Source organism: Myxine glutinosa, chromosome 1, assembly GCF_964187855.1.
Source record: "Myxine glutinosa chromosome 1, kmMyxGlut1.1, whole genome shotgun sequence".
Taxonomy (NCBI): Eukaryota; Metazoa; Chordata; class Myxini; order Myxiniformes; family Myxinidae; genus Myxine; species Myxine glutinosa.
In genome coordinates, this window is record NC_136261.1 from 325,521,817 (window position 1) to 325,548,162 (window position 26,346).

At 43.6% G+C, this 26,346-nt stretch overlaps 1 protein-coding gene across 1 annotated transcript in view; it reads left to right on the forward strand.

The window, feature by feature from the left end:
* The window catches only part of LOC137411471 (thimet oligopeptidase), a 74,713-nt gene extending 57,204 nt beyond the window's left edge, over window positions 1-17,509 (forward strand). Inside the window, exons 11-13 of the mRNA XM_068096814.2 lie at window positions 2,466-2,594; window positions 8,934-9,070; window positions 17,236-17,509. Of these exons, the coding sequence (XP_067952915.1) occupies window positions 2,466-2,594; window positions 8,934-9,070; window positions 17,236-17,400 (431 nt within the window). The 3' untranslated portion in view covers window positions 17,401-17,509. The remainder of the gene's footprint in view (window positions 1-2,465; window positions 2,595-8,933; window positions 9,071-17,235) is intronic.
* The last annotated feature ends 8,837 nt before the right edge of the window (window positions 17,510-26,346 follow it).

Here is a 26,346-nt window from a genome sequence, read left to right on the forward strand (position 1 = left end):
TTGCCAAAATCAAGACTCTCTGCTCACCTTCACTCTTTCATTCCTCCTTTCTCCCACCTCTGGACAAACTTTCACATTATCTTCAATCCCTCTCCTCCCTCCAGGTCTTTAAAACAGCTGTTCACCACCAGCTTTTATCTTCCCCCATCCAAAACCTTGATCTTTTCTACTCTGTTAATTCACCACAGATACACTTTTTTTGAAATACCGACTTCTTTCCTGGAAGAAGTTGTGCTCCCCCCCCCCCCCCCCCCCACCCCCTTGTCTCCCACTCCCTCTATTATATGTTGTATGGGTTTCTGTTGATGTTTTTATGTGTTTGCTCTTACACGAGCCTCGATTTTGTATACAAAACAAAATTCACTTAGTCCTTTGAATGTACACATAGGGTTAATATTGAGGTTTTTGTTTTACCAAAGGTGGACGGAGGTTATGTTTTCACCCCTGTCTGAGGAGGATTTCAAAAAAAAAGTTGTGGATGGATTCGGATGAAATTTGGTGGACAGGTTGGGTATGTGACGAGGACAAATTGATTCAATTTTGGTGAAGATCCCGATCCGGATCTAGATGCTAGAATTTTAGCTGATTCGTCACCATTGAGAGATGGGGCCAAAAATGATAAGTCGCATGATATACAGTCGTGGCCAAAAATATTGGCACCGTTGCACTTGTTTCTCATTCAAATAACTCGTTCATCAAGATCAATTCATTCAAATAACTTACAATTTTCTCTAAAAATAAGTTGAAATTGACAAAAGTATTTGGTCTCCACAATTCTTTATTTCACTGTAAATATTACAGAACCTTTGTTTTGGATTCAGAATTTAAGATATCCTTTTAAATGAAAAAAAATAAAAAAATGGCATTGACAAAATGATTGACACCCGAGACTTAATATTTGGTAGCATGGCCTTTGGACAAAAAGAAATACAGTCAAGTGCTTCCTATAGCCATGAATAAGCTTCCTTCACCTCTCTACTGGCAGTTTGGCCCACTCTTCTTGTGCAAACTGCTCCAGTTCTACCAAATTTGAAGGGTGCCTTCTCCCAACTGCTGATTTGGTCTCATCTGTCCACAGGACATTCTCCCAGAAGGATTTTGGCTTGTTCAGATGTGTTTTGGCAAACTCCAGTCAGGCTTTCTTATGTCTCTCTCTCAGCAGTGGGGTCCTCCTGGGTCTCTTACCATAGAACCCCTTTTCATTGAGTTGGCGACGGATGGTGCGAGTTAGGATGGTGCGAGTTAAAACTGTCGTACCTTGTGTCTGAAGGTCAGCTTGAATCTGTTTGGCAGTTGATCGAGGTGCTTTCTCCACCATTCGAACAATCCTTCGCTGCAATCCTCGATCAAGTCTTCTCTTGCAGCCACGTCCAGGGAGGTTGGCTACAGTGCATGGGCCTTAAACTTCCTGATGACATTGTGGCGTATGGTGGACACAGGAACATCAAGGTCTCAGGAGATGGACTTGTAGCCTTGAGATTGGCCATGCTTGGCTACAATCTTTTGTCTGACCTCCTCACACATTTCTCTGGTTTTCTTTCCTTTCTCCATGCTCATTATGGTACACACAGTGACACAAAACAGCAGAATGACTCCTTTTCTCTATTCAAACTGGTTGAATGAGTGATTTTTATATTGCACGTACCTGCAACTCACCACAAGTGAGTTCAATTCCAAAGTAAAGGAGAATCACCTGCTTGAAATCGAATTATTTCTCACAACTTTTAAAAGCTGCCAATAATATTGTCCGGGCCATTTTAGGATTTCTGTGTGGAATAAGCTATGATTTCGCAGTTTTTTTTTTTAGCTTTTTTTTGTTTTGTTCCACTGCAAACTAAAGAAATACATATGAGGATACCAAAATATTTTTTAATTTCAACAATTTTCTAGAGGAAATGGTGCATTAATTGAAAAAAGTGCAAGGGTGCCAACATTTTTGGCCACGACTTTATCAAAAGGTTATTGATTAATTTGGAAGGAACTTGTTTGACAGGTTGGGGTGTGACGAGGAAGAATTGATTCAAATACGGTGAAGATCTGGATCAGGATCCAGATACGAGAATTTTTTTTAATTTTCAAAGCGATTCTTCACCATTGAGAGATGTAGCCAAAAACGATATACAGCATGATATTTCGAAAGGGTGTGGATGAATTATGACAAAACTAGGTGGATGAGTTGGGTAGTTGACAACAAGCTGATTCAATTTTGGCTCAGGTGTGGATCCAGATATGGCCTATCAGTTGCATACAAAAGGTTAACTGTTCAGCCTGGTGGTGTTTTTGTGCTCTACCCAGTGCTGTTTTAGTTTTTGATGCAAAACATTAATGATCTGTACAAATTCCGATTGTGAAAGTTTTACTATAACACACTGTGCATTGTAATCTGTCTTGTGTGTTTTGGTTTATTTTGTTGGAAAAACTTGCAATTTTCCCTGTCTACCCCCTGTACCCCTGTCTACCTGCAGGATTATTCACTCTGCGCCAGGTGGTGCTTGCCAAAGTCGACCAGGTGCTCCATACGCAACCACTAGCTGACTGTGTGGCTGAGTATGCCCGCCTGTGCTCGGAGATAATGGGCATCCCGGCAACCCCCGGTTTGTTATTATGCTTAGTGCTTTGATAGCCTTTGAGTATCGATGTCGCACTGATAATAGTCATTTAACATTTAACCTGCAACCCAAAACATTGTCATGTGGCATATAGAGTAGATTGCTGATTGGTTGTTTTTTTGCTAAGAAATAACATGGTAAAATACATACAGAACACTTTGCTCCTGTAGACTACATACAGTGGGTGTCAGGTTGGCAGTTGGTCAATGGAGAGATTTAAAAAAAAAGTCCCATCCACTGTCAGCAACCACAAATACAGGTTGTTTTATTCGGCTTCATTGAGAAACTAGCAGGAGTACCCGGCGTTGCCGAGGTGGGGGTGGGGGGGGGGGGGCGGAGGAAGCAGGAGAGGGAGAGGGAGGGGTGAGGAGAGGAGTGGAAAGGGGAGGGGTAGGTGAAGGGAGAGGGTGGGGAAAGATATACCACATATACATCTTTGGGGGGGGGGGGGGTGGGGGGATGGCTTTGACAGCACCCTCCGTTTTGGGGGAAGGGAAGGAGGAAAAAATTTCCCATGCAAAGAGTGCTCCATAACCTCAATGTTGCACAGGTAAAAACCGAAATTGTAATACCCTCTGCCGCCATCACCAGGTGACACGACACCGTACACATTTACATAGAGAAATTATGCCCCTCTCCCGGTCCCCCATACCCCCGAATGAAGTTGCGGCCACATAGCCTATGTTACCCCCAGACAAAGTTTTATTTGTACCCCGAGTAAAGTGTATAAGCGTTTATAGCTGGAGTACCCGGCATTGCTCAAAGCATTAAAGAAACATTAACATAATTGAGATGAGGGCAAATATAATGGAAAAGCAATTACATCCAAATCAGAATCCATCACAAATGTCAAATCATCATTTTACCTTTTCGTTGAATATATTCTGGTGAATGCACCGTTTATCACGTTGCTGAGTAAAGTATGATGATGTTCTGGAAGAAGAAGAAGCCTTTCCACCAACGTCGACCGCTTCCGGAATTGTTTTATTATCTGTGTTCAAATGTCTGGTGATTGTTTTGTATTTACTTATGCGAATGTGTACTTGTATATACCTGTCATTAATTTTAAAAGACTTAGGCACTAAAGAGCGATTTTGAAAAAATCCCAAAAAACCAACTTTTTTTTTTTTTTCCTAAAACACTCCCAGTCACTCACTGATGAACCTCTGAGAATTTGACCAATATCCGTTCAGCCATCTCTGAGAAAAATGACGACACACAGACACAAACACACAGACCAACGGATTTCTTATATAGTCGATTAACTTTCACCGCACCTGTTGGGAAAATATGGAAACGTATTCTACTGAATGAAGTCTAATGAAGTTGGTTCATATTTGCTGTATTAAGATATTTTGTACATTTTCAGCTATTGGCATTGGTAGGCTTTAAAGTGACGAGGTCCCTGGATTGCCAAAATCTCTGCTGTTCAATCCAGAGTAAGGAGAAGGAAGGAAAAATCCATGAAATTATGCTGAAAGCTGGTGTAGACCAGCATCGGCAGACAGGTACAACAATGGATGAAATCAATAGAACGTTGATTAAGGTATGCTAACCACCGTGGGAAGCAAGGCCAAGCTGATGTTTTAGCCGTTAATCCTTCCTCGGAGCAAAACAGTAACTTCTCCTTGCCTATTTTGCTTCGCCAAAGGGTTAACACCCCCCACTTCTCCCCACTTCCTCTCCCTCCTATGTCATACCTCCACCTCGCCCAACCTTATACTTTCCTCTGCCCCCCCTCAAACAAACTCTCACTGTGCCTCATTCCATCACCATCAAACCTTTTGTCCTCCTCATCCTTCCCTTTCTTGTAACTCTTCTGTAATCTCTGACACACTATCAATTGCTCTTCCTACATCCCCCTCTCACCCTTCATCTGACCCTACCCCTCCCCTCCCCTGTCCTGCACCCGATGCTCCCCCTCTCTCCTCACTAACGGTATGGACCTCAAACATCCGGGGCCTTCGCTCAAACCTGATTGATCTCTCCATGCAAGTTGCTTCTGAAAATCCAGACTTGATCTGCTTAACAGAAACTTTCCTCCTTCAAGATGTCTCTGATTCCTTAATATCTCTTCCTGGTTACTCCCTCCTCCGGTACGATAGACCTGATCCTCGTCCTGGTGGTGGGGTGGCTATCTTTATCAAAAACTCTCTTCCTCACTCTCCCTGCACTGCCCTCTCTCCACCCCACCCACAGGAGTACCTCTGGCTACGGCTTCCTCTCCGCTCCCACCTTTTGTTCATATGTGTTCTGTACCGTCCTCCAAACAGTGATGACTCCATTTACATTTCTCTGTCGGACAACATGGACCAACTTCTATCAACTCATCCAAACTCTCTCTTCCTCATATGTGGCGACTTCAACTGTCATCATGCCAGCTGGCTGGGTGTGGGTTCATCTCTCACCAGCCATGGCACCTCAGCAAAGGACTTCTGCGACTCATTGGGACTGACACAATCTGTCAATTTCCCGACCCGGATCTCAGTCAATGGAGTATCTTCTCTTCTGGACTTCGTTATGACTAACTTCCCTGCAAATGTCTACTGCGCCTCTTCTGCTTCAATCGGTTCTTCTGATAATGTGCTTGTTAAAGTGGACATCTCACTGGCCATTCTCAGAGAGCCTCCTCAGCGCCGACGAGTCTGGCATTTCACTCAGGCCGACTGGCACGGTCTTCAAGCAGCCATCAATCGTCTGGATTGGTCTCCCATCTCCACTGCCTCTGACATCAATTCTTCCTGGGAATTCTTCCAAAGCAAACTGCTCTCTCTCATGCACAGATTTATCCCATCTCGTCTTCAGTTGTCTTACCCTTCCTCTCGTCCATGGTACACTGAATCTTGTGGTGAGGCAGTTGCCCTGAAACAACTTGCCTTTGCGTCTTGGAAGGCAAATCCAACTGAAGGCAATCTCAGTTCCTTCCACCAAGCTCGAAACAAGTGTGTTTCTACCCTCAGGAGTGCCAGGAAGCACTATCTCTCCACACTCAAGATTGAACTCTCAAACCTGTCTCCTTCCTCCAAATCCTGGTGGCGTCTGGTCAAATCCGTTTCTGGTGTTTGTTCCCCCTCCATCCCCTCCCTTACCTCAAATGGCTACACAGTTGACACCGCACGTGACCAAGCCGAATGCCTCAACTCTGTGTTTGCCTCAAAATCTTGTGTCCCAAACCCATCTCTCTCTGTTCCCACCTTTCCCAGTCGAACCCAACTGCTCCTGGACTCTGTGTCCTTCTCTCCTGACAAGGTGGAGAAGTTTTTATCAAACCTCGACTCTGATTCTGCAACTGGACCAGATGGCATCAGCCCTCGGGTCCTAAAATCCTGCTCTGCCGCTCTATCTCACCCTTTCTCTGTTCTTTTCACCCTCTCTTTTGCTCAAGGTCATCTGCCAGCATCTTGGAAATCGGCAAACATTACCGCTTTACACAAAAAGGTGCAAAAACAGATCCTTGCAACTACAGACCAATCAGCCTGCTCCCAATTATCAGCAAAGTCATGGAATCCATCATTGCTTCAGATATCAAATCCTTCCTCTTCTCCAATGGCTTGATCTCTGATCATCAATTTGGATTCAGACCAGGTCATTCTACTCTGGACATGTTGCATCTGCTGTCTCAACAATGGATGGAGGTCCTCAATGCCAAACAGGAAATCAGAGCTGTCTCACTTGACATATCACGTGCCTTCGATACGGTCTGGCACCCAGCTCTACTCACCAAACTCACCTCCTATGGTATTCAGGGAAATCTCCACTCATGGCTTGCGGATTTCCTCTCTGGTCGTAGGCAACGTGTGGCCCTGAATGGATTTCTTTCATCTTCCCTTCCCTTCCTGTTCTGGCTGGAGTTCCCCAAGGTAGTGTTCTGGGCCCTGTGCTATTTCTGGTCTTCATCAATGACCTCTCCGACTCTCTGGAAAATCCTCTCCATCTCTTTGCTGATGACTCCACTATCTGCCGCTCCATTCCTCATCCCTCAGATCGGCAGTCTGCAGCCTCCTCACTCTCTGCAGACCTGGACAAAATCACAGACTGGTCAAACAAGTGGAACATGTCTTTCAATCCTGACAAATCTCACACTCTTACAATGTTTCGCCGAAAGGACCGACTGGACAACCCTCCCATCTACTTTCTCAACAATCCTCTCCAAGAAGTTCTGTCGCTCAAGCTTTTGGGTCTCACTATCTGCCATGATCTTTCTTGGGAAAACCACATTTCCAAGCTGGCCTCCAAAGCCAGTCGCCGACTGGGCATCCTCCGTCGTGCGAAGTCCTTCCTTGGCACACCTGAGCTCCTCACCACATACAAGGCTTTCATCCGCAGCTCAATGGAATACTGTTCCCCCCTCTGGGCTGGTGCTCCTGCCTCACACCTTGCTCGGCTTCACGCTGTTGAGGCCAAAGCTTTCAGAATCATTGGAATCTCCTGCGATGTAGTCAACTCCGAGGGCCTTTCACTCACTCACTCACCGCAGGCAGGTTGGTGGTCTTTCTGTCTTCTACCGACTCCTCTCCGGCCTTGCTCCCCCAGCTCTCTCTGTGCTCTGTACCCCCAATATTCCTTCAGGTCGCACAAGATCTGCCTGCAACCCTCTTATGGTTAAACTGCCAAAGTCTAGGCTCTCTGCTCACCTTCACTCTTTCATTCCCCTTTTCTCCCGCCTCTGGAACAAACTCCCCCACTCCCTTCAATCCCACTCCCCCCTCCAGGTCTTTAAAACACCTGTTCACCACCATCTCTTATCTTCCCCCATCGAAAACCTTGATCTTTTCTACCCCCGGTAATTCACCCCAGAGTCCTTGCAGTGTTCATATGTTTTATTCCTCTCCCACCTCCCCCCAAGTCCTCCCGATGTCCCTGCTCTCAAATGTTGTGTTTGTGTCCTTCCCCCTCTCTCCCCATCTTGTCTGCCGCTCCCCTTGTTTTTTGTGTTTTGTGTGTCGGTTTGTCTTTTTGTGTGATTAATGTTAGCTCTTTCACGAGCCTCGATCTTGTATACAAAAAACCCCCAAAAAAACCACCTTCTCGACGCTTACGATGGCAGATAACACACCTCGATTGCATTCCTTTCGATTCCACCCTTTATGAGGATAGTTTGGTCAATGCCTCTAGATGGAGAATTTTTTTTATGCAACAGTACACATTTTCGATCTCGACTGTAATGTTTGTAAAAATAAATAAAAATAAATCGGTATTCATAATTATATGGCACACACACAGTTGGCTATTTAGATCAACGATAGTGCCATGTAAGGAAATTAACCAAACTTCCCCATTAGAGTTCGATAATTCCATACAATTTTTACTTTCTTTCATCTAACATCTTTCGCCAACATTTTTTCATTTCTTTCATCTCAAAAAATACTTTCCTCTAACTCCACCAAAATCGAATCAGCTTGTTCTTGTCACCTATCTAATTTAACCACCTCATTTTGTCATAATGCATCCATAACTTTGAGATACCATGCTATACAGTATATCATTTTTGGCCCCATCTCTCATGGTGAAGAATCACTTGAAAATTCTAATATCCGGATCTTCACCAAAATTGAATCAATTCGTCCTTGTCAAACAAACAGTTTGCCCACCGAGTTTCATCCAGATCCATCCATAACTTTTTGGGATATCCTGCTTACAGACAGACAAACAAACAGGTGAAAGCATTAACGCCTGTCCACCTTCGGTGGCGGAGGTAAAACATCAGTCAGAGAGCCGATTTTGTCTTCCTTGGCAAAAGACTACTGCTCAAGTGTTATTATTTGCTTTCACGTGATCTTTTCCGCAAAGCAGAGCACTCCGTTTCTGGCCGGTTTGAATAGATATGTGGTGTATAAGCAGGTATTGGCACACATGATCATACTTGTTCTGATTTGCCAGCATTGTTATAGTACCTGATTCACCTAAAATGGTGAGAATATAAGCAAAGTCTATTTTGACTTTATAAAACACCTTTATCAAAAAAAGGTTCACCTTTTTCACCTTTATCACAAAGTTCACCTTTATCAAACCTTTTTGTGACTTTGTTTACCAAATTGCTCACTAATGTCTATTTTGATTGCCTATGCCACTTTGATTTTCAAGATTCACATTCCAATTTTTCTTGTTTTAGTTGAATAAAGCTATTAACTTGCAAAAGGGGTTTCTCTTTTATGCTGCCCTCAAAGAGAGGAGGGTTAATTGTGTAGGCCAAGGTGGAGAGGATTTTCTGATTGCTGCTGATTGGCGCTAGTTTTCTCAGTAATGAGATGCATTCTGGCCTCATTAACTTTAGACCGTTTTACTGCCCCTCCTCTTTTTGTTACCTTCTCTTCACCTACCCAGGTACGAACATGTGTGCAACGTTTGGGCACTTGGCGGGTGATTACGACGCCCAGTACTACGGTTATTTGTGGAGTGAGGTGTTTTCCATGGACATGTTTTATTCCCGTTTCAAGCGGGAAGGGATCATGAACCCTGACGTACGTGCATATTTGAACATCTATCCTTTTCTTCTGTACTCACATGTATCTCATTATTGAAGATAGGTATCGTCTGCCAGTGAGTTAGATATCGTTAAATTAGCTATAAAAGATAATTATGTTTGTACCTCATGGTGGGGAAAAGAGACGTATCAATGGGTTGCTTTAATTTTCACAACTCCAACAGCTTGCACTCTATTATCATACAGGATTCTTAGCCCACTACCTATACCTCTTCTTCCCCACTACCAGAAACACATTCCCTACCCTTACTATTACCTCTTTTCAACCTATTCTTCCCCTTGTTCTCTATTCCACCTAAACTTTCCCACCATATTTTCTTTTCTCTACCCATTACCCAAACCCATTTTTAACTCAACTGGACAACCGTCCAGTTGAATTCATCACATACTGAACCCTCCGGCATCCGTCTGTCGTCGTCGTCTGTCGTCTGTTAACTTTTCGACGTTAACACTCCAGCGTCCACAAATATCAACCGATTCTGATCAAACTTGACACGCAGCATCCTTACCCCAAGGACCAGGTTGGTATTACATTTCAGCCCGATCCGTTGGAAAATGGCGGACTTAGGTGACCATTTTTTTTGGTCATGAAAACGACGTTAACACTCTAGCGTCCACAAATATTAACAGATTTTGATCAAACTTAGAATGTTTAACCCTCACCACACAAGGTAGGTTGGTTGCTATTGCATTCCAACCCAATCCGTCACAAAATGGCCACCATATTGTTTTCATTTTGAAATACCAACTTCTGTCCTGGAAGTCCTTGGTGTCCTTGTGTTTTATACTTCTCCCACCCCCCCCCCCCCCCTACTCCCCTTCCCACGCGTCCTCCCCCCAAGCCCTCTCCCTCCCACACATCTCCCTGCTCTCAAATGTTATGTTTGTGTGCTTCCCCTTCTCTCCCCATCTTGTCTTCCGCTCCCTCTTTTTATATATTTTGTTTGTCTGGTTGATTTGTTTGTGAAATAAATGTTAGCTCTTTCACGAGCCTCGATTCAGTATACAAAACAAACAAAAAAAACTCCGAAAAGACATAAAGACTTTAACGTCCACAAATATTTATTCTGACCACTTAAATATGCACTTGCGACGTTTTGTGGGCATGTTCACTGGGACAAGATGTGGGGGTGGGTGACTTTGAAAGCGAATTACACCCGTTTCCTTTTATCTACACAACTATATTTCTGCAACATTGTTGCAAAGTGTAACATCTATCTATAATTCCAGTAATCTCTGTGTGTTTGTTTGTACGTTTGTACGTTTGTTTGTTTGTCTGTGACCGCTGTTTCTCGACAACCACGGGTCCGATATACTTTTAACTTGCCAGGTATATTGCTGGGGACCCGAGGATGTGCCTTTTCAAGGTTTCATATTAATCGGACAATTACTTACCGAGCTATGTCCAAAAAACGATTCAACCAATCAGAGCAGCGAACTATCGCGTGTGCCGAACGTGGCGGACACACTCTGCCTCGGATGGCACATTTGAGAGCGTATTCATTTATTTCCCGTTTGCAAACTATGTTGGCGTTAAACGTTTTTTTTAAAACTAATTAAAACCCCGGGGGGATTGTCACTGTACTCGCAAGCCGTTCGCCGTTCGCTTTGGCGTTGCGAATGGACCAAAACATTTCATGAACCAAACCATTTCATGTAAAGCGTTCGCCGTTCGCTTTGGCGTTGCGAATGAACCAAAACATTTCATGGACCAAACCATTTCATGTAAATAGAGGGGGGGATATAATTTTAGATATAGATATAGTACGGGCATGCCCTAGTTGTATCAATTGTAAAACAAGGACAAGTATAAGGATACAAGGACCATAAAATTATTACACAAGGTTGTTGGCTTTTCATTTAAGTCAAATCTAGTACAGACAACTGACCTACTTTAAAGTTGTCCAGTCAGTTCAGTTGAGTTCTGCTTCCCTGGAAGCTCTGGTTTTCTTCCCCTTCCTCTCCTTTCTTCATCTTAACCTCCTCCCCCACTTTCTGCATATATGTAATATGTCATTACCCCACTTCCCAAACAGAACACACAAGTCTCCCCTCTCCCCACCCCTATGCAATGGTTGCTATATTTCTTGTCTTGCTAATGAGGACAGTAAGACTGGAATTTTCTGAACCATTTTCCTCTTCCTGATAACATTCATTTCAAATCTGCAGTGATATCAACTTTTACAAATCCATGTTGCCATAAAAAATTGCCCATTTTTACCTCCACCACCGAAGGTTATCTTTTCACCCCTGTTTGTCTGTCTGTCTCTGTTTGTGAGGAAGATATCTCAAAAAGTTGTCGACGGATTCAGACAACTTGGTGGACAATTTGGGTGTGTAACAAAGACTAATTGATTCGATTTTGGTGAAGATCCAGATCTGGATACTAAAACATTCTCAGCGATTCTTCACCATTGAGAGTTGGGGCCAAAAACGATACATAACTTGTTATTTCAGAGTTTTGGAGAAGTTATGACAACTAGGTGGATGAGTTGTGTAGGTGACGAGAGCAAGCGGATTTGATTTTGGGTCAGGTCTGGATCCAGATCCAACCTTTCAGTGGGATACAAAACGTAAACTGTTCAACCTGGTGGAGGCATGCTCTCTACCGAGTGCTGTTCTTGTTATTCCATGAGATATTGGTGGAGATTTTTTTTTTCCCCAAAAATACTTTCATCTAACTCTTCCACTTTACCCTCATGCAACATTTTTACTCCCATGCAACATGAAACAGAACAAAAGGAACATTGAGAGAGAGGGAGGAAACACCAACAGCAGGGTTGAAGGACAACATAGAGGGAGACTTGGACAAATAATTGGGTGGGGAGGAATGAGAGATAGGGGAAGACGCATGGAGTGGACAAGATGGATACAGAAGGAAACCCTTAGGAAGGAATACCTAGAAATATGGAATAGGGTGGGCTTGGTGCAGGTTAATGGGGGTAGAAAAGATCATTGTTCTGGATTGGGGATGATCTGAGATGGTGGTGAACAGCTGTCTTGAAATCTTGGAGGGAAGAATGAGATTGAAAAGAATGTGGATGTTGGTGCCACAGGTGGGGAAAAAACATGAACAAATGAGTGAAGGTGTGAGCAGTGATCCTGTATTTTGGGAGTTTCATCAGAAGAGGGTTTATGGTGGACCGCTTGTGTTATGCAGAAACCTGAGGGGTGGGGAGGGAGGGGGGCACGGAAAGAGCAGAGGGTGCAAGACCAGAAAATGTTGCCCCTCCTTGTTTGCGATGGTTGCAGCTTTTTCCTGGTTGACATCGTTCTCGAGTTTCATGTCTATCGTGTAATCTGCCTTGGTTGTGGTCAAACTGAGAGCTTAGCTTTGGGCTTTTGACTCTTTTGCAGTGGAGCATCAGTGTCTTCTCTCTGTATCAATATTCCAATGGTTCAGTGGGTTGTGTTGAGGCCTCTTGGAGTGTGTTGATAATATTGTCCAACGTTAAGTGACAGGAATCATTGGATGGATCATTCTTTGGACATGAACAGAACCATCCTGGACCTCATCCAAGTAATGTTTTAAAAGACCTCATTCATCCTCTCACTTTTGAACGTAGGATAGTGTACATCCCAAATAATTAAGCACATTCACCAGTGTGTACTATGGATTGGGTGATTAAACTCTGTCGCAGTAAGACAGTGCAACATGCTTTTCTGTTCCAATTTGACAATTTGTTGTGCACTGAAACATATCTTAATATATATAATATAACCACCTTTAGAGGCCATTTTTCCCCGCAAAGCGGGGGTTGGCCTTTTTCGGGAACCGTGGTTGTTGTTGTTTTTCGGTCCCCTTTTTGAAGCGATGTTTTACGGCCGGATGCCCTTCCTGACGCCAACCCTTTTTGCCGCCTTTAACGACAAACAGGGAATTACCAGTGAACTGGTACTCAATTAGCCGACCTCAGAAGGATGACAGGCTGAGTCAACCCCCCTGGCGTTAATTCAGCGATCGACTGAAACATATCTTGAGCAACAGAAAACAATATGTTGTGGTTGATGATCTTGGAAATGGCCAATCTGCATTCACGTATACTCATTTGAGATGCTGATTAATGTTCACTATGTTGCCATTTCCCTCACAACAGGAAATGGAATTTATACATTAAGCTGCCCATCAGCTAATGCTCTGTAATTCTTCATTCTGCTAATGTCCATCTGCAAAGTTATGAAGTATGAAATCTTTTTGGTATACAGAATCTAGGCTCATGGAAAAGCTAGAATACTGAACGGCTCAGCACGCAACAATGGGACGACCAACCTGTCTGCGATGGGAAGACAGAGAGACCACTAACCAGTCCTGAAGAGAGATGGCTGCTTGCAGTATTTGCCGATCTGCCTGATTGAACTAAAAGACTCATCGGCACTGAGGCAGCTCTCTGATAATAGCCAGAGAGATGTTGACTTTCACAAGCATATGACCAGACGAACCGATTGTAGCAGAGGAAGAGCAGGAGACATTTGCAGGGACATTAGTCATCACCAAGTCCAGAAGGGAGGATTTGCTTAGTATTGCAACATCTCTATTGGGCCATTTCGAAGAGCTAGTGATGGTTGAGTCCATATTCCTGACGGAGCTTCAGAGTGCTCACAAGTCATAAATACTTCAAGAGTATAATAAATCCTGGACATATTGCCACTTCATCACAGGGTGCTTAAATTTCCATTGAGCAGTCATCAGAATCAAATGCACACACAGTGCATTGGATTGGATTTAACCCTAAAACCCTCTCTGCTCACCTTCACTTTTTCATTCCTCTTTTCTCCCGCCTCTGGAACAAACTCCCACACTCCCTTCAATCCCACTCCTCCCTCCAGGTCTTTAAAACAGCTGTTCACCACCATCTCTTATCTTCCCCCATCCAAAACCTTGATCTTTTCTAACCTGTTAATTCACCACAGATCCACTTTTTTTTAAAATACCGCATTCTTTCTTGGAAGTCCGAGCAGTGTCCATATGTTTTATACCTCTCCCTCCTCCTCCACCCCCCTTCCCATGCCTCCTCCCCCCAAGCCCTCTCCCTCCCACAGTTCTCCCGATGTCCCTGCTCTCAAATGTTGTACTTGTGTGCTTCCCTCTCTCTCCCCATATTGTCTCCAACAAGTCTTGCACATACTCAACCACCATGCCACTCTATTCAACTATTCTCAATTCTATTCGACAAATCTATTCTCAACCACTGAGTACGTCAGTTTAAAGTTTAAAACCATACATATACAAAGGTGTGCAAATATGTCACGAGTACGATACATCCCAAACTACTGTTGGGAAAAGCAGTATCCAACATTATTTAAATGAAGAGATAAAGTTTTCTGATGATCAAATAGGGTGTTTACATGAGCGGGATAACTGGTGAAGCTCTAACAAGCTTGGAATAACAACAGCATCCCAGCAGCCAGGGGCTTTAAACGCATGCTGGTGGAGTGCTTGTTTATAACTATCTCGGGAATAGAACCACTTGAAAAATTTAACAAAACCACATTGTTCACACGTGTCAGAATTTCGATAGTGCTCGTTGAGTTGGTATTTATACAAACAGGTTCCATGCACATTTATATCCGGTGTAAGGAAAACTTTGGCAAATTTTCTTCTTTCCTTTCCAAAGGAAAGAGTGCCTTTCCTTACAAAGTGCCTTTCCAAATCATGTCCAATCAATTGAATTTACCACAGGTGGACTCCGATCAAGGTGTAGAAACATCTCAAAGATAATCAAGAGAAATGGGAGGCACCTGAGCTAAATTTCAAGTGTCATAGCAAAGGGTATGAATACTTATTTATGTCAATCTGATATTTCAGTTTTTTATTTTTAATAAATTCGTAAAACTTTCTAAAATCCTGTTTTCTCTTTGTCATTAAGGGGTATTGAGTGTAGATTGATGAGGGAAAAAATGAATTTAAACGATTTCAGCATAAGGCTGCAACATAATAAAATGTGAAAAAAGTGAAGGGGTCTGAATACTTTCTGAATGCATTGTACATATTATTCTAAATTGTACTGCTTATCTCGTCAAATTTACTCTTGGGGAAAGTAATCTAATTACTGGGTTACACGGGTCAGTGTTACATTAAGAATCGCTTTGAGACGGTACAATTAAAGAATAAAAGATAAACAGGCAATTTAGGACAAAATACAACAAAAGTAATCATGCAATTGACATGCATAATAGGTCTTCCTGAAACTACTGCAGACTCGAGAACAAAAAGCAAAATACAATTGTTGCAAAATGCTATGAAATAGGGAGTTTAAAAACAGCAAGCAGAAGGAGAAGAAAGAGGAAAATAACAGCAGTTAAACTCAAGAGTGCATGGTCCAAACATATCGAAGACTGGGTTAGCTCATCATGACGAGAAGATGCATTGAGGATGGTTGGACACTGGCATTTTCATCTGAGCATGTAGTTCATGATGCTGACATCCCAGGTTTAAATCACATCATCACTGTACTATATGATATTGATTTGTTTACTATCACTCATGTCCAAACAATTAGTGTAAACTATGCCAATGTCCTTGTCCTATATGTGATACATGTGCAAGCTGCACCATGAGTTTTAGTTATTTGTGTATCTTTAACAAAAAAAGGTACATCACTTACATGTTAAACTAAAATGGCGCTCGGCAGAGCGCATACCTCCACCAGGCTGAACAGTTTACACTTTGTGTTCCACTGATGGGTCAGATCTGGATCCAGACCTGAACCAATATCTGAACCAATATTCGTCCGAATCCATCCATATCTTTTTGAGATATTGTGCTATGAATTGGTTTTGGCCACATCTCTCAATGGTGAATCCATTATTAGCTGTCTGGTTGGCTGAAGTACCCTTTTTATGCTGTCATTTCTATATTACCTTGGAAAACATGAAAAAACTAGAACGACACTTGGTAGAGCCTCCAACAGGCTGAGCAGTTTAGGTTTTGTATGCTTCTGATAGGCCAGATCTGGATCTGAACCAAAATCAAATCTCTTGATCTTGTCACCTCTCCAACTCATCCACCAAGTATTGTCATAATCCATCCACAACTGTTATTTTTTTACATATAGCTATATATAGTTTTTGGCCTGATCTCAATGGTGAAGAATCACTAAAAATAAAATATAACAGCACTCGGTAGAGCGCATACCTCTGCCGGGCTGAACAGTTTACGTTTTGTATCCCACAGATAGGTTGGACCTGAACCAAAAGCTACTCGGCTTGTTCTTGTCGCTTACCCAGCTCATCCACCAAGTTTAGTCATAAGTGGTCCAGTACGTTTTGACATATCGTGCTATATATCGTTTTTTTGCCCCATCTCTCGATGCTGAAGAATCACTTAAATTAAACAATGCTCAGATCCAGATCCTTATCCAGATCTTCACGTAAACCCAATAATTTCATCCAAGTCACATATGCAACCTCTCCACCTAATTTTGGCCAAATCCGTCCACAATATTTTGAGATATCTTGTTGACAAACAGACAGACAAAGAAATAGGGCTGAAAACATAACCTCCGTCCACCTTCGGTAACAGAGGTAATTAAAAAAAAAATCATATCAGGACCTTCACCAAAATGGAATCAGTTCGTCCTTGTCACACACCCACCCTGCCCACCCAGGTTTGTCACAATCTGTACATAACTTTTTGAAATGATGTTCACAGACAAAAAAGACAAACAGACAGATAAATGTGGGTAAAACATAACCGCAGTTCACCTTCGAAGGTGGAGGTAATTAATCCTCTTCCTATATTTTCGGGAATCTTCATTAGCAAACTGTAAACAGAAATTTTGTTGCATTCGCAGGGAAATGTTTCAGGTCTTTAGTTTTTCAATGAAACTCAAACGCACAACAAAATAATGTCTGGTCAACTTCATAGCCCCATGTGAAAAGGATGATAATTTCATCCGACATGCCCCACAAATAATATGACATTTGATAACGTTTTCACTTGACAGCTTGCCAAGTTTAATTTGATACCTGCTCTGAAGTCGATGGTGAAGAATCACTCAATTTTTGATTCTAATTCAAACTCAATCACTTTTGATACCTGCTCTTTAAACTCCCCCCTCCCCAAACCCTGGTAGTGAACTTCCAGCTAGTTAGTGGTCTGACACATTTTTCTGTCTTTCCACCTGATACTTCCCTTGTTAGGTGGGACGAGAGTACCGGACTTGCATCCTAGCACCTGGTGGCTCAGAAGACGGCGGTGTCATGCTGCGGAACTTCCTCAGCCGTGACCCGTCACAAGAGGCCTGGCTCATTAGCAGGGGTCTCCTGGATGACTATTCCAGTGGGAAGGGTGGAGTGACGGCATGACAGGTTAAATTATGCGTAATGCCTTGTGCGTACGGGCCCTCTGTACCTCGCAATGAAATGGTTAAGTGAATGCATGATTACCTCAGCAATAAACAGATTTTCTCTGTTATTCCTCCTCCTTTAATCAGTGGTTTCGACATACCTGCTGACATTTTCCAGAGGACATTGTGTAGGTGCATTCATACAATTCTGTCCATTTCAATACTCCTTTCAACACGTATTATTGATATTGCAAGTGGAAAGTTTGATAATATCGCAGGGAGTACTTTGATGTGAAATATTTGTAATGGGCAAAATCAAGTTGGTTGTAAATTAGAAACTTTTCTTGATGTAATTGGCCTTTTCATCTTTCTACTGCAATTGTCATCTATTTATTACATGAGCAGAAATCGTGCAATGTTTGAACACGCCTCCCCAACCCTTTACCTCCCATAACTCATATCTCCTCCAAACCTTCATCTTCTCTACCATTTATTCTGCAGCCCCACAACTATCTTGCTTCATTTTCTCCATTTTCAATCTGCTCGTTTTCTTCCACATGGCCACCCTTTCCAACCTAATCCTGCATCAACACGACCTCACATTGGTCATCCATAGCCTCGGATGTTTCGATTTCCTCCTAGCTATTCCCATTGCGATCAGAGTGTCCATAGGTCCACTCGTCCTCAGATTTTACATGATGGATGAAATCAACAAGAGGTGGAAAGCTTGGAGAAGCTGTTTTGGGTGTTAACCCTTTGTCGGAGGAAAATAGCAATCAACAAGAGCAGTTCTTCATTCTACATTGCGATTTCATACGTCAACACCTTTTCTTAGTTTTTATTTTTATTTTATTTATTTATACAGGATCGAGGCTCGTGAAAGAGCTAACATTTATCACACAAAATAAAAATCACAACAGAGACACAAAGTATAAAATAAGGGGAGCTTTATAATAAGGGGAGCAGTAGACAAGATGGGGAGAGAAGGGGAAGCACACAAACACAACATTTGAGAGCAGGGACATCGGGAGATCTGTCGGAGGGTTCCAACTTATATTTCGTTTTCGTTTTATATTTCGTTCCAACTACAGTGTGCAATAAAACCAATTGTAATTCCGTCACTTAAAAATAATGTTTCACCCACTTTGCTTTGGACCATATTCCACTTTGTCAGTGGCACATTCGCGTGTGCGTGGCGCCCCCACACACTTTGGACCATATTCCACGTCAGCACATTCAAAGCATCCACTGACTGCACAAGTGCAAATAATCAGACTACTGGAACAGCAAGTGAACTGGCTAAGTTGGGTATTGCAGCCTGGCGTGGGGTCACCATGGGGTGGTCTCCGACACGGGTTTGTGGGGCCATGGACCACAACGTAACACACAAAAAAGTATGTTTGGAGAATATCAGCACGACCTCTTTCAAACATCCAACCTCTAACGTTTTCCACAGATTCCACAACCTTGCACAACCTCAACCACCTGTACCACCTGTTCCACAATTGCTTCATCACCTTTCTCGATCACACAAAGGCATGTTCTCCTAAATCTCATCAATTACAAAATGCAAATGCTCCTTAATCTCTCATCTCTTTCATCTTAACTGGAGTTGTCACATCTTTCTTAAAATTCTCACTGACAGTGGTAAATTCCATCATAACCCTTCCTTTTGGAATGTCAACACTTAGACTCATCCCCACACTTTCAAAACTTGGGATGAGAGCAATGGAACAAAAAAAAAACATGTGTGAGAGAGGGCAGAAAACACAATAACCTGGAACAGAATGGGTGGGTTTGTGGAGGGTTGATGATGACGATAGAAAATATTGGTATGGGTGGGGGGGTGGCAAGCTTATATTTAAGTCCTGGAAGTGCTATTGAGATTGAACAGACTGAGGAAGTTGGTGTCAGAGGCAAGAAAAAAGAGGAACAAATAGGTGGAGGTGAGCAGTCAACCTGGGATCTTCACCGGAAGTGGGTTACTGGCAGACCGCACGAGAACTGCAAAAACCTAGATTTGTGGGGGGGGGGAAGTGGGGCAGCACAAAAAGGCAGGGGATTCACGACCAGAAAAGATTGTATAATACAGAGGATACCGACCAGTCTGCTATGTGGGAGTAACAGGCCCAGTGATTTAGCTTCATCATGGGAAATTCCAATGATTTTTAGGACCTAGGTCTCCACAGCATCAATATGTGAAATCTGTAGGGCAGTGAGGCCACCCCAAAGGGGAGAGCAGCATTACATTGACCTGTGGACAAGGGCTTGTACATTGTTAGAAGTTCCTATTTGTCGAGGAAAGGCGGCTCAATGGAGGATGCCCAATCAGTGGCTGACTTTGAAGGCCAACTTTGTTTTGTGGTTTGCCCAAAAGAGATTGTGGTCTTATAGTGATTTAACATTGAAATCAAACTCGTCCCGCATACTTCTCAAATGCAGAGATTTTAATTCGATGTTAACTTGAAAATAGAAAACAAAATCAAAATACTTATACAGCCAATTTAAAGACTACTGGGTCTTTAACGTTGTACAACTTTGTGGACTAAGTGTGCTGGAAAATAAGGAAAGAAAGAGATAGGGAAGGAGTTCAATGGTGCTGAACATGTGACCAACAGATTTTTATTATTTTTTTTGTATACAAGATCGAGGCTCGTGTAAGAGCTAACATCAATCACAAAAAAACAATCGGACAAACAAAACATATAATAAAGGGAGTAGAAAACAAGATGGGGAGAGAGGGGGAAGCACACAAGTACAACAGCAGAGAACAAGGACAACGGAAGATCTGTGAGAGGAGAGGGCTTAGGGGGGGGGGGGGGGGGGAGAGCGGGATTGAAACCAAATTGACCAGGATTGTCATTGAAACCAAAAACAGGGAAAATATTGAGACTTTTTTAACGCGTAGGATTATTTTTAATGCGAGAAGGGAGTTAAACATGGGTTGCGTTATGGATTGTAAGACAAAGTGGGAGGAAATCATGATTAAAGGGTGTGTGTAAGGGGTTAACATTGAGGTCGACACAGAGCCGAGGTAGAGGGGTCAATATATGGTTGAACCCCCAAAAAATTGATACAAAAGGTTTTTCAATGGATTCTGGTACCATTGGTACCATCTGGTACCATTTCAAGATGGCGTCCAAGATGGCTGCCGGGAGCTTAAAATGGCCATATCTCAATTATTATTCAACCTAGAAAGGTGGTTTTGGTGTCTAACCCTAGGTTTTAGGGCCCAAGGAATCCAATTGAATCAATAAAATTACCATCAGTTAATTATTTATTGACAAGTCCAAGATGGCATCCCAAGGTGACATCCTGATCCACTAAAATGGCTCTGTCGAATAGTAGTCAACCTAGAGAGATTTTTTCAGTGTGTATACCTAGGTTTAAGGCACCCAGGAAATCATCAAAATTACTTAAATAAGCACAAAGTAATCAGGTAATCCAGTAAGCCAGGTTTACCAGCCCATTAGGCATTTGTTGTCTTATACAGTTAGTCGCTATTCATCGTCATCCTCCGACTCACCAGCTAATGAACCAAGTGTGTGTTTCAGATTGGAGATAAGAGTGTAATGTGTCTACACCACTGCCACCTGTGACTCCAGTCCACAGTATTCAGTGATCATTACAGACAAAGGTTTGTACAAAGCTTGAGAGGTTATGGCAAGGGACAGACTATTTTATATTTGGGAGGGGGGGGGGGGGGGGGGGGAGGGGTGGGACTGAAAAATCTGACAAACAATTTATTTTCATCTCAAAAGGAATAAGTATATTATTTGGTACATGTATGCATAAACAAAATCCATATTTTTTAGACATTTCCAAAAGAAATGTACACTTGTAATGCTCCAGACAGTCTTGAAGGTCATTCATTGTAACTGCTCCACTGCCTGCAAGACACTCCGCTGCTCTTGTAGACGATATGGACTACCATGTACTACTGCCTGTGGACCGTGCCAACTTGAAGAATGTGACAATCCACATAACAAGTTTCTTCCAGAGGAGTCGGAGGATGACGATGAATAGCGACTAACTGTATAAGACAACAAATGCCTAATGGGCTGGTAAACCTGGCTTACTGGATTACCTGATTACTTTGTGCTTATTTAAGTAATTTTGATGATTTCCTGGGTGCCTTAACCTAGGTATACACACTGAAAAAATCTCTCTAGGTTGACTACTATTCAACAGAGCCATTTTAGTGGATCAGGATGTCACCTTGGGATGCCATCTTGGACTTGTCAATAAATAATTAACTAATGGTAATTTTATTGATTCAATTGGATTCCCTGGGCCCTAAAACCTAGGGTTAGACACCAAAACCACCTTTCTAGGTTGAATAATAATTGAGATATGGCCATTTTAAGCTCCTGGTGGCCATCTTGGACGCCATCTTGAAAATGACCCCTTTCCGGAAGTCAGATGTTACTAGATTTTTAGTATGTTATTTAGCATGCCCAATGGTACCAGAATCCATTGAAAAACCTTTTGTATCAATTTTTTGGGGGTTAGGTGAGTTTTTTTTTCGTATATTGACCCCTCTAAGGTAGAATGCACAAGATCAAAATAACTAAACGGGCATGCAAGAAGACATGGCAATGAGCCGGCAACACAAGCAAAAGGGCAGGCAGACACCAATCGACAGAAACGGAGAAATCCAGAATGCTAAACATCTTTGGAAGTGAATCACTCAGGTAGAAAAAAAGAAAGAAAGTCTTTCACACAATCCGTGGCGCATGGAAACGGGGAACCACCTTGCGGTATACAGTCGCCATCAGGACTCTCGTACCAACGGTCCATAATTTGCCATAACAGTTCTGAAAGTGGCCGTGGCTGATAGCGTTTGTCTCCTTCGACTTGTTTTTTTTATCTGACTTCTTTTAGCTTTTGTTTTTATTTATTTTTTGTATACAACATCGAGGCTCGTGAAAGAGCTAACATTAATCACAAAAAAAGGACATAAAACATAATGAGGGGAGCGGTAGACAACATGGGGAGAGAGGGGGAAGCACACAAGTACAACATTTGAGAGCAGGGAGATCTGTGGGAGGGAGAGGGCTTGGGGGGAAGGAGGCACGGGAGGGGGGTGGGGGGGGATGGAGTGGGAGAAGTATAGACCAATCCGACGGAGGGTTCAATGGACGGGCGCCCTCTATAGACGCCGCCATAGTTGGGAGGCGTCCGCTTCATTCGGCTTGCTCTCCAGCGTTCAGATTACATGCAGTTACCGGTCTCAATTCACTTTGCCGAAAGAATATCGATACAAAATATATTTGTTTGTTAGATTCATCGGAGAAGATGGAATCGTGGACGATACGACCGGTCCACCGAGCTATACGACCGGTGAGGAGCTGGTGTGGCGGCCCGCACGGAGGTGGACTCTGAGGGAAGAATCCATGCGGGGCGGCAGTGAGACACCCGCCGTGACCTGGCCGTATGGAAGAGTCGATGAAGCGATAAGGAGTCGGTGAGGCGGTCCGCGCGAAGGGACGGAGGCCCAGTCGGGTCTGCCAGACGAGTCGCGACCCTAGTGATCAAGGAACTTGGGGCTCGGCAGCGGCCACTCGGGGCCTAGCCGTAGTTGCCAGAGGTGGCCGGCCCAGGCGGAGGTGGACTCTGAGGGAAGAATCCATGCGGGGCGGCTGTGGTACGGCCGCCAAGACCTGGCCGTATGGAGGAGTCGATGAAGGGATGGGCACCTAGTCGGGTCGGGCAGAGGAGTCGTTATCGTACTGGTCGAGAAACTCGGAGCTAAGGCGGAAGGGGGCTCGGCATGGCGTAGCATAGGGTATGCGGTTGCTAACAAAATAGGTTTGGTGCAGGTGGAAGTGGAAACCGGGTACCCCCAGGTGCCAGGTGCCTTCAGGGCGGCATGGCCGGGCGCCTTGGGCGCCCGGCGATATCGCCGAAAACGGGGTTTGTATCGTGTGCCTTCAGGTGCCAGGTCTCCACGACCGCTCCACATGTATAAAGAAACACTTGAGAACGATTATCACGGACACTTTTCATTTACGATCGCGATGATAGTTGTGCTGGAGCAACCAGCTGGAGTTAAGTTTGGATCGGGACGCCTCCCAGTAATGGCGGACGCAAGAGCGCCACCTATCGGAGAAGGGGGCACGATCGTCCTTATCGGATCGGTCTATAGAACACATAGATACTGCAAGGACCTCCAGGAAAGAAGTTGCTATTTCAAAAAAAGTGGATCTGGGGTGAATTAACTGGGGTATAAAAGATCAAGGTTTTGGATGTGGGAGGATAAGAGATGGTGGTGAACAGCTGTTTTAAAGACCTGGAGGGAGGAGTGGGATTGAAGAGAGTGAGGGAGTTTGTTTCAGAGGTGGGAGTAAAGAGGAATGAGAGAGTGAAGTTGAATAGAGAGTCTTGATTTTGGCAATTTCACCATGAGGATTAATGGCAGATCTTGTGCGACCTGCAGGAATATTTGGAGGACAGAGCCCAGAGAGAGCTGGGGGAGCAAGGCCGGAGAGGAGTCGGTAGAAGACAGAAAGACCACCGACCTGCCTGCGGTGAGTGAGTGAAAGGCCCTCGGAGTTAGCTTCATCGCAGGAGATTCCAATGATTCTGAAAGCTTTGGTTTCAACAGCGTGAAGACGAGCTAGGTGTGAGGCAGGAGCACCAACAGTATTCCATTGAGCTGCGGATGAAAGCCTTGTAAGTGGTGAGGAGCTCAGGTGTGCCAAGGAAGGACTTCGCACGACGGAGGATGCCCAGTCGGCGACTGGCTTTGGAGGCCAGCTTGGAAATGTGGGTTTCTGGGAAAGGTCTTTTCTTTCCCAGGTTTCTTGCTTCCTTTGTCCCCCTTCTCACACCATCCTCCCATCAGAACTGATTCCTCTTGTTGTTATTTTGTTTCATTTTATTTGTTCCACTCCAAATTCATTTTATTCCTTCCTGCTGCCCTATAGCTTCCCCTGCTGGCCCATACATAGCATTATAATTAGGTGGCAACTAATAATATGTGAGTAGACTAGGTGACAACTAAGAAGATCTAGCTGCATGAAAACTGCACAGCTCCCATATTTACAGTTGTTGGTGTTTCGTATGCAGCGTCATTTCTGGAAATGTGGCTGTGCCATGATGCAGTCCCCCCATTACCTTGGATCAGGTGGTACTCATTTTTCTGACCTTGGAAGGATGACAGGCTGAGTTAACCCGTCTGGTATTATCTCAACAGACCGACAGGGGCTCAAACTCAACACTCAAAGATCTCAAGCCAGCCATCTTAACCGTTAAGCGACCACCAGGCTTAGAATTGCGGTAATAAGAAATAAAGACAACTCTGATGGCTCTCTGAGAGGAAGGATGGTGCTTGGGCCCAGTCGGATGTCCTTCTGGAAGTTTCTCCCATCTCCACACAGGATCTCTGGAGCTCAGCCAGAGTGACCATCGGGTTCTTGGTCACCTCTCCTACCAAGGCCCTTCTCCCCCGATTGCTCAGTTTGGCTGGGCGGCCAGCTCTAGGTAAAGTCCTGGTTGTTCCAAACTTCTTCCATTTAAGAATTACGGAGGCGACTGTGCTCTTGGGAACCTTCAATGCAGCAGAACCTTCAATAATGAATAACAACTTCTATCTAAGCACAAGGGTAAACAAGTATACATCATCGATAAATGTCTGGTCAAGTGTCACCATGGGTATGATTAATGTTTGAAAGATGAAAGAAAATCCATCATCACTGGAAAGAGTGTGGACGAGAACTAATTTGAGGTGGTTTGCATGGGGATGTGCCTTAGATGGGCAAGAAGTGAGTTTGTGTTTGTGAGATGATTCAATATTCATCAAAGTCGGAAGGGTTGTGTGAGATGTTGTAGAGTTCATTGAGGGAGAAGTTCATAATATAGTAAAGGAACCAGGTGAAGTATCCAGGTAACAAACCAGTGCGGTCAGCATTTATACAAGGTTTTATTAAAAGAGGACCGAACTGCAGGAGGAGGAAGACCGACGCATCCAGCCCATCATGCCTGCACATTTCCACCAAGATCCATGTACCGCTCTATCCTCAATGCTTCCAGGTACCTATCTAACTCCAGTTTAAAGTCTTCCACCGTTTCAGCTGACATCACTGCTCCAAGGAGACCATTCTTTGCATTAAAGACCCCTGTCTTAATGCCATCTCAGCTCTGATCTTCTATACTCTCAAGCTATCGCCCCTGATCCTGTTGCTATCCATCCTGCTGAAAAACGTTTCCACACTTATTCCCTCTATGCCCTTCATTATCTTAAACATCTCTGTCAGTTCCCCTTGCGATCATCTATTTTGTTGTGGATCCCAAGTCTACATAGCTCCGCGTTTTTCTACTGTGAACTGCTTTTCAAACAAGTTAACTGGAGGTCCCTTGCACTGTCTCGGTCATTTTTGGAAGCACGTCGTGGCATTTTGGAGTTTTTCAGTCCTTTGCTCGGGAGCGCAATCCTTGTTACCCTCGCCAGAGGAGAGGGTATTGCATTTGAGTCCGTTTGTTACTTGCCGGACAAGATTCCGGCAAGTATGTTGGTTGGTTGGTTTGTCTGTCTATCTGTCCGTTTGTGCGCAGTACTACGTCTACATCGTTGCACATAGCATCGCCATACTTTACACACATATTTGCCTTGCCCTAGAATAGACTGTGCCCAATTTTTAAATCTCTAGGCCCAAGGACAAGCTGAAGGTCACCCAAAAAGTGAAATCAGGGCGGGTCGAGTTTTCATTTAAAATATATTTCAAACCACTATAACTCTAAAAGTACAAGAGATATGCATACACTTACTGTTACTGACATAGGAAGTCACATACGACATTTCATTTGGCGCCATGACCTTTGACCTTGAGTGACCTTGAAAGGTCAAGGTCAAAAATAGTTTGTTTTTTACTAATAACTCTGTCAAACATTATCCGATTCCCTTCTAACCAACACCCCTGAAAAAAAAGTACATTCCGGCAAGTCCTCGGTCTCTGACCGATTT